This window comes from Lycium ferocissimum, chromosome 5 (genome assembly GCF_029784015.1).
Source record: "Lycium ferocissimum isolate CSIRO_LF1 chromosome 5, AGI_CSIRO_Lferr_CH_V1, whole genome shotgun sequence".
NCBI classification, from domain to species: domain Eukaryota; kingdom Viridiplantae; phylum Streptophyta; class Magnoliopsida; order Solanales; family Solanaceae; genus Lycium; species Lycium ferocissimum.
Window position 1 is genome coordinate 35124419 of NC_081346.1, and position 9550 is coordinate 35133968.

The following is a 9550-nucleotide window of genomic DNA, read 5'->3' on the forward strand; positions in this document are numbered from 1 at the left end:
TCAGGGTATGTCTTGGCTACGTGAGTAAAAACAGAATGTTCCCAAAAAAAAAAAAACTTTGTCCTCCTTGCATGGCTGCTGACGTGGTCGCTTGGCGTGGGCTTAGTCTTTTTCTTTTTGGGGTGGAAAAACACTTTTTCACAACTTTGGTTGAAAACTTTTGGATCAAACACCCTGTTTTTGCCTTCTTCTTCAAGATGAATACATGAAGACTCTTATGAACACCAAGAATACCCAATTTTCAAATCACCTTCAACTTGGAGAACAAAGCCCATTACAAATTAACCTCAATTAAGCCCCAAATCAACAAGACCCACTTTGAGTTCTTCAAAAGCTTGAAGGTCTTCAATGGTGATTTCTCCAAACTTCTTCAAATTTGATATCTAGATGGATTTGATCACAAGGAACTCAATTTTAACCTCAAATCCACCAAACAACAACATATTTTTTTTGGAATTTCAAATTTTCTATTTTTGAAATCCAAATGATAGGATTCCTAAAGGGGAAACTCTAGGGAATCACAAACACATGTAGAAATGCGGAATTAAAGACAGAAGAAATTAAGGATGAGAAGAGAAGATAAAAACAAGACCCAAATTAGATGGAATAGAAAGACAAACTTGGAAATAGGTTTCCAATTCCTCCTTTCTAACTCTAACAATTTGAACATATACTAATTGAAATCAAGGCAAGAGAAATTCAATTGATATCCACAAATGAACAACTCTTCATGAATTTCAAGGACAAGGGTTCATTAACGACAATGGAACTACACTCCATCAACTAAGTCTATAAATAGGGCTAGTAAGCCAAACAAACTAGGATAATAATATCAATCCTCAAATCATTATCAACTAAGTAACCAAATGACTAAGTGTAGTACTTATACTACTATGCTAAAGAAGACTAGATTAACTATTATAAAAATACTCTTAATGAAGTAAGAGCCTTGTTTGGTAGTCTTCTTTAGGGATGATGGCTTGACTTTAAAAAATAGCCTCTTTGCATGACTGACCACCATCGTCTCCCTCCATCTCATCTTCACTCCATGAGACCAAGCAATCATGCACACGTCATATGCTCTTCTATGAAGCTCCTCAAAGGTCTCCAAAGCCTCTCTTAGCATCACCATGAATTGTAAGACTTGGAGTTCCTTGGCTCGGCCTCGGATGAAGTATCTCGATTCATGTGTGCTCCTCGGGATCGTATCAATCTATTATTTCATTCATTATTTCACTTATAGTCTTTTGCTTCAATCATATAATCAAGGATTTATATCATTTGGATTAGATTGTTATAAACAAAATGTTTTGGGAGACTGAGTATTTCATGGGTTGTTTCAATTATCGGGTCAAGTTAAAAAAGGCTATTGGAGAATTGAGGTTGATTTGGGGGATTCTATCCGATCAAGGGGTGATTTTGCTAATTTTAGTAACAACGTGGATATAAATAGCCCAACTTGTAACAGAGCACAAATTTAGCTATTAAATGAAAGTAGACGCGTATTTTTGACCTTTTCCCCTACTTTTAATCCTTTTCTTCACAATAAAGAATTAAGTGTGACCCAATAAGGGCAAAAAGTAGATGGCGCCACTAAAAGTTGTCAACTAAGGAAAAGTTACTTTCTTTTTGGGACGGGTTAAAAAGGAAATGGTGTCACATATATTGGGACAGAGGGAGTACGTTACTCCCTCTTGTTAAAAGAGAGTGTCCCCTTACCTTTTATTTTTTGGTTAAAAAAGAGTGTCCACTTACCAAAATGAAGAAAGAATTAACCTTATTTTTCCAAATTGGCCCTTATAAAGTGTTAAGCGACCATATCCCAATACCAATTTAATTACGGGTAATTTAGTCAAATTATCTATTTTTACCTAGGAGTTAGTATTTTTTTAAAGGTTGTGTAAATGGCTAGGTGGACACTTTTTGAACAAGGACGGAAGTAGTAAAAAAATAAAGTCAATAAATAGGCAGTATTTTCCAAAAGGCTGGGAAGGTCCAGAGTAGGATGTGATAAGAATCCAAGATTGGAAAGAGGAGGATATGGTATGGTAAGAATAAAAACTTGTGCATTTCTTGTAGAAAATCAAACCATAAAGAGTACGAAAGCAAATTTTAACGTTATTACAGAATGGAGGTTGATTAATACTAAAACAGTGCAGCTGAAATGCATTAAACTGAATGCAACCAACAGAAGTTTCACAAATCCTTTTGCGAATAAATTCGACTTAGATAACTACCCGAACTGAGACTAAACTCAGCTATAGTGATTCAGGAGTCCCATATAGAAGGATTCTTGCCACACTCATTTCCCTTCTATTCTGTTTCTTTGTTCCATACTTGTTACTACTATTTACTAGTCACTAATTTCTGTTCACATTGAAAGGAGTTTTACACCAATTGGGGCAGATATAAGTTATGAGTGGTATGATTTTGAAGCCTTGAAAAGAAGTACAGAACGACTATATTCACGGGCTTTGATTTACTTTGATGATGAGTAGGCTTGTGTTATGAGTGTCATCACCACTCATTCTGGGCAGATTCAAACTCCCGCGTCGACAGGAATACGAATTGATTATGATTGTGTTTCTTCTACTATTATAATACATCATAATTTAGAAGCTTGAACTTTCAGCTTGGATATCGAATCACAACCCCCTATAACAAACCATGTGATTCGAGATAAAGTTACTACCAAAAAGAAAAATATTCATCCACGGGCAAGGGTTGTATGATTCAGTTCTCCTAATATAATCTACAGATCTGAAATTTCAGCTTAAGATTCATTAGCCGGGGGTTCCTTTCGCCCGATTCCTGACATCTGTAATCTTACAGTTGAACCCTCAATTGAACTTGCTTGGTTGGAGCCATCTGTAGCAGTCTTCAGTTCCCTCTTCATTTTTGCTTTCGAAGCCCAACCAAGAAGACCAGCTTGAATATGCTCATCAAATATTGACTTCTTGAAGTGGGTACCCATCTGTAGTTCAGGATGCCAAACACGGACAGATTCAACTTCAACATTCATTGATATCAAGACTCCAAGCTAAGCTTATTTAAAACTAACCTGTGTAACAAGAGCATAAAGTGGCAACGTGCTATAGCTGCATAACACTTGAATGATTACCCTGGAAAAGACAATGAGATCGTCAAAACAAACCCCCTGATAAAAGCAAAATAGGATAGTAAAAAAAAAAAAAAAAAAGCTATTCAAGTAGAGCTTTCTGGTGCAACATGCACATTTGCTATATTTGATAAAGATGCATGCCCATTTTCTCTAACAGAGAAAGGGTAGAGGTATAGAGCTAATACGGAAGTGGGCAGTGGACTATACCCTATAACAAGCCGAGGAACAATGAAACCAACTTGTCCCATTATGCAAGAATCAAAGCCATATTGCACCTATAAAGCGATTAGAGAACAAAAGAATGAGAAATTAGAAAATAGAGAAGTAAGCAAAGTGCAAGCATAGTATAATAACTTTAGCTTACCAATATCCAGAAAAAGAATGCTATCTCGAACGCATTTTGGAAGAGGATGAAGTGTATCAAGAAGAGGACAACTTGAGGGCGTTTGAACCAGAAATGATCATCAGAAGGTCGAACCACCAATTCACCTTCTATGGCGACATGTTTCTCTGCAACCTCATGAGCTAACTGTATAATTACATGCTCCAACTTCGTGCCAACGGCAAGCAGAAGCTGATAAAATTGAGTGGCAGAAGATATCATGTAAGGTTGTTTCTAAAGGAGCCTCGTGTTGAAAAAATGAAAAAACATTAAGAGCAATTAAGAAGGAAAAGTAATTGAATGCATGAGAAAGAAATCATTCATGTTCGTAACTCCTGAGAAGGCTTGATAGGAATCTTGAAAAACTTTAGACCAAATCATAGCACAAACTAAAAGATACCACACTGAAGATTCTTTTTCATGAAAAAAAAAGGGTGATTGAAAGCAGTCTGAAGATGGATCAATAAAATTCAGCACCACAATCTGACCGCCAGATATTTACAGTCAATAACGTTTGCTGATATAATAAATTACTATATACACCTTTAAAGTGGAGGAAAAACATATTGATAACCATATGCATCAGATAGCAACAGTAAAGCAGTTCTGCTTAAAGTATTAACTGTTTTGTACGAATGGCTTTACTAAAAATTAAATCAGATCTAGCAAAAGGCAAAACCACACAAGTAAAGATCATGATATGCCAACTCACAATAAAAGGAATGAACGCAATCCAGAAATATGTATGCCAACCTGGAGAAGAAATGATTAAATTATCAGCTTTCAGATGTAAACCACAGCCAAATGACCAGAATGAAACGTGAAATCGGTACATGTAAATTATATTAAAGCCAAAATGGAAGTTATCCAGGCAAGACTTTTAAAGGCAGTATCTGGAATGAATCATCTAAAGAGCGCTGAAAACTGCAAGCAGTAAACCGAAACTAAATAGAATTCTAACACAATGCTTTAATTTCATCATAAGTTGTGGAAGCATAAGGAGATGTTATCAAATTATAACTGAAAGCGTGTACAATGTGAATGGTAACATAGATAAATTTATTAACATTTGTCTCAGAGAAAGTTGGAAACGGTCATATTCATAGTTACAAGACCACAGTATTCACAATTTCTTATTTCTTTGATAAGTCAAAGTTGAATTCACGATTTTCTCATCCTGAAAGAGGGAGTAAACTCAGAACATTCAGCTTATTGTTGGGTATAAGTGCCAAGTGGCACATGGTTATAAATGCTTGGATATTCCAACATCTATAATAAGAGCAGGCCATGAATTTAGCAAAAATTAAATGCAGCTAATTCAAGAGCCAACAATATTACTGCTTCCAATTACTAGTTTCCTAGATAACAACTCTCTCTTCCGCAGGTTCTGCACGAGCATAATATACACCAGCCGTGTAACCATCAACAGGTACAGCACAACATTATTCACAGTTTCCTTACCCTCAAAGTCTAAAAGGAATAAATTGGGAACATTCGGTTTTTTGATGGATAGAAGTGTATAGTACCGTGTAACCAAAAATGTTTGATTATTATCCGGGGAGGGGAGATGGTTGCCCGTTGCTGCTGCCGCCAAGCAGTTTTTTTTATAAGGGCCCAAGCAGATATTTTAGAGCCCACAATAGCACTAAAATTGCTGCTATTCAATTGTTAGTTTCAATTTGCCAAGAAAACAACTCTCTTCAACAGCACTAAGCTTACTGCCACCTAATTATTACTCGCCAAGAGAACAACTATTTTCCATTGGTTCTGCGTAAGTATACCATTTCAAAGCAGCCGCAAGGTAAAAATGTCTATTCCAAGTTTGAGTTGGCATACCGTTAACATTCAGAAACAAGAAGATGACAACAAATACCCAGAGATACCAACTGCAAAAATACAGGAAATGGTAACAAGTGAGAAAAAGCATCCGCAAATTCTCCCCTGTGGGGTGTGGCAGGGGCAGGAAGGAAAATGGCCATTAACCTGATGCCCACGACGGTCTTAAAATCATCTTCCAGAGCACGAATCATGTACTTGTGAAAATTAAATTTTGGATTTTGCTTGCAATGTGTCTGCCAAAGAGAAGAAACTTAAAATTACATGGGCCGATTAAGCACAAAAAATAAGGCAAAAACACCAAATAATTATCTCACACTAGTAACATATTGAAGTTACCATAATGAACCCCAAACGCAGGGCAGCATAATCCGACTTGCTGACAGAACCATAAAATTGCTTAAAGAAAGAATGCTGCAAGTTTTCATCAAAAGCAAACAAAACTATGAGATGCTTATCAATGTAAATGACACCATACAACCATGTGATAATGCTTTATTATAAATTCCCTATTTCTTCACCTTCTTGCTTACTCATAAATTAAACTGATATTTATTCAGCTTGGTTTTGAATTTTTTTTTGTAAGAGCTCCGCTTATCATATTGTTGTGAATAACCAGTACTTGCTTGTTTAGAATTCTCAGGTAACAGGGCCCTAACACAACATCACATTAAACTTTGTTTTAGTATACATTCTTTTGGCGGACTTAACTAACGAACCCATTTTAGCTAAACTAGATATAATGACAGACTTATCAGAGGCATGATCTAGCACTGGCATATCTCACAAACAAAAAGATAAAAAAGTGGGCATTTCTGTCCCTCACATATTCATGTGTCCTTTGAGAGCATATGCACCTTCCCCGTCTTCAATAGCTTAAATGTAATATTCTTTCTTTTCTCTTAACATAAAGATGTTTCAAGATCTGTTTCCAAGGTAAGAAATTTGCCATACAGAGGAGAAATATATGATAGGGCAAGAATGACTGCTTAGCAACAACAACAACATGCCCAGTAGAATCCCACAATGTGGGGTCTGGGGAGGGTAGAGTGTACGCAGACCTTACCCCCACCTTGAAAGGTAGGGCAGCTGTTTCCGAAAGACCCTCGGCTCAAGAGAGAAAACAAGACAAAAAGTCAGATAGGGACAAGCATATCAAAACAATATGAAAACGAGGAATAACAAAAGCGAGAAAGTAACAGTCTGGAAAGAGGAATGACTGCTTAGCATGTTAAGGAAATGCTTACCAACCAACCAAAAATGGCTGAGCGTTTTCCCATACCCACAAATCGGCTCCTGATGAAATCGTGTTGATGGACATGTGTGACCGGTGGTTTTAAAACTGCAAAAGAAAACATCAAATTTGTTTTAATTTGACGATAAGCTTGATCGAGATATAATGCATTAGGGGAGTAACTCCATATTGCTTGTTAGTTGTCTTTGCTCTCATGGCTTGCAGTATGTCAACAGTCGTCATTAAAGTCTTGGTTCAGAAAGTAAGTAGACGTACAGGGAAAATTAGCTACAGGGACCACGTAAGGTTTTCTGTCGGTCATTTACTTTCTTTCTTCTTTGCTTATCATCATTTAGAACAGTGTAAAGCAGCTCCCACTTATTATATAAAATTAGACTCCCATAAGGAAATAAATCAGATGAGATTTTTTTACGATATGCACCAAAGACCTCAAAAGTAATCATCCATACCCTGTGCGGTCTCATAATTAGCTTTTGCAATGCTGTCCTCCCAGTGCTTCCATTGACGTATCTAGACCATCATTAAATTATGAACATTCAATTCGAAGTTGAAAGACTGAGCAACAGGTTAATGAAGCAGAAACTTTTAGTACAGACCTTGGCTCCTCCAAATACAACCGTTAGAAGAGAGAAAGTCACATGAACAATCGCAAGGACAAAGATAAAAATGTGAAGGTGATGCAACGCTTCAAGAGAGAGTAATGGGACCTTATGCTGAAAGAAAAATTAAAAAGAATGATATTAAAAGTCAGTGCAAGACAATAATTACTGAAGTAGAGTAATCAAGCTGTACAATAATTCCAGAATCAGATATTAGAACTGGGATTCAACTTTAGTTTCAGCAAATTTAAGAAAATAATTCAAGTAAATGTCTGCACAATATTTTTCACATTGTCTCTTACTAAAGATCAAAGGAAAACCATCCCTAAATTTTGGTTTTTCCTTTTCCTTTGTATGATAAAAAAAGAAATAAAACAATGGCTCATTGTAGAAAGATAGTAATAAATTTCAAAACCGTAAAACAGCAATGAAGTACTCTTTCTTTTTTTCTTTTTCCAAATAGAAGCACCACCCTACCTTTCTTTTATGAAGGCCCACATCATTCAATGGAAACTACAGCTACTGGGACCTTGGGGGACAGCATGAACAATATTTGTCAGTATTAATATTTTATGTGACCCAATTTTAAGCTAATAGGACCAGTCAATGCACGCCCGCAACATTTGTGTATAGTTACCACTAAAGAACCAGTTTCCTTAGGCTCATAGACATACCAAAGTCACAGAAGCCTTTCACGGGACTAGCATTTTCTCTACGATATGGAATATAAGAAGAAAGATCCCCGAAAAGTAAATGCGACTACACTAGGAAAAGGTGATCAGAAAAACGAATTGATTACTTTTGCGCTGCAATAGCCACCAGCAGCTACTTCTTCGGCTAAAAGTCGTCGATGCTGTGCTGATTCAAGACTAGCATGAGCAGTTTCATTAGAAGAAGACGAATGGGCCTCCGATAATGAACATGGAAGTAAGTGCATCACCACATCTTCAGGGACACAAATCTTGACTATGCTACCTTGAAGCACCGTTAATAATAGAGATATAAACCCCAAAAGCATCAACTCTGTGCACACACATTCATCAATGAATCAAAAAAATGCAACCTCAACTTTATCAAATTATAGAACTGGAGAAACATTTAAAACAGTAATATCAATTGATATTACAAATCTAAACATATACTCTCTCTTTGTCCCTATTTATGTGGCACCGTTGGATTTCGAGGGTCAAACTTTTAATCTTGACAATGAATTCGGACATGGAATCTTTAAGTTTCTTTAACTAAAATTTACATATTTGGAAACTACTAGAAAGCACTATAAATCACAACAATTGATAGTTCAAAATATTTAAAAGGCAAATGAAAAGATGGTGGTCAAGGAAAACTCTTTTGACTCGAGAAATCCAAAAGGTGTCACATAAATTAAAAGTAATATGCTACATCACCAATACAAAGCAGGAGCTTTTCGAATTTATTTTTCTTAAACAAACATTCCTAGCCGCAACTTTCGTAATTCAAATTTAAACGGTATGGTTAATAAGGGAGGCAGATCTTGGAACCTTCTTTAACTTTCTGTAGCGCTTCATATAAAGGCTTCTGATTCTTCTTCTTCAGATACTGCACACATTTTTAGCACAACAAAGTCAATTCAGTCAGTCCCAGTATGACTTGATATTCAAAATAACTGTAGCAAAAGAATTGTAAAATTTTAAAAAAAAAAACAGAGCAGGAAGGGGGAAAGAATAGCTTTTGGTCATCCTCTTGTTTGTTCTTAACATCAGATAGATTCAAACTTAAAACTACTTTCAGATGTAACAGCAAATGCAAAACAAAAAAGAAGTAAAGGGTATTACTATTACCTTTCCAGTGTAATGGATGAGACGCTCAGCGGCTAGAGAAATGGCAACAATGACAGTGCAGACGGCGGCAACCACCCAAGTTGGTGTAAATTCCAATGTGGACCCTTCTCCTTCACCACCACCACTCATTTTTCTCCTTAATCAAATAAAAAATGAATACTCAGAGACAGGTGGGTTCTTCAAGAGAAAAATGAGCCTACCTAGGATTATGTAGAGATGGCAGAAATGGAACGACAGGCATAGAGCCACAACAACTACTGTGGGGACTAGACTCTGACTAAACCACCCACACTTTCTTTTTTAGGGGTGGGCGTTCGGTTTTTCGGTTCGGTTTTTTCAAAGTTCGGTTCGGTTTTTCGGTTTCGGTTTTTGAAAGTGGACACCGAACACCGCACCGAATTAGTTCGGTTCGGTTCGGTTTTTGAAGTTCGGTTCGGTTCGGTTTCGGTTTTTTAATTCGGTTTTTTTTTTTAGCAATTACACGTCTCTCCATTTATTTTCATTTTTCCTTCTTGATTCTTCGAGTTACGGAGGTTT

General features: G+C 36.5%; 1 protein-coding gene across 1 annotated transcript; it reads right to left on the reverse strand.

Moving 5' to 3' along the window:
- Nucleotides 1-2552: 2552 nt before the first annotated feature.
- LOC132056773 (MLO-like protein 1) lies at nt 2553-9305 on the reverse strand. The gene is made up of 14 exons (XM_059449116.1): nt 9014-9305; nt 8714-8771; nt 7993-8216; nt 7191-7307; nt 7044-7104; nt 6587-6681; nt 5679-5753; nt 5487-5575; nt 5340-5389; nt 4216-4256; nt 3486-3695; nt 3329-3396; nt 3062-3122; nt 2553-2974 (listed from the first exon to the last, which is right to left on the reverse strand). The coding sequence occupies exons 1-14, from the start codon at nt 9140-9142 to the stop codon at nt 2774-2776; spliced, it is 1479 nt and encodes a 492-aa protein (XP_059305099.1). The 5' UTR covers nt 9143-9305; the 3' UTR covers nt 2553-2773.
- Between the last annotated feature and the right edge of the window lie 245 nt (nt 9306-9550).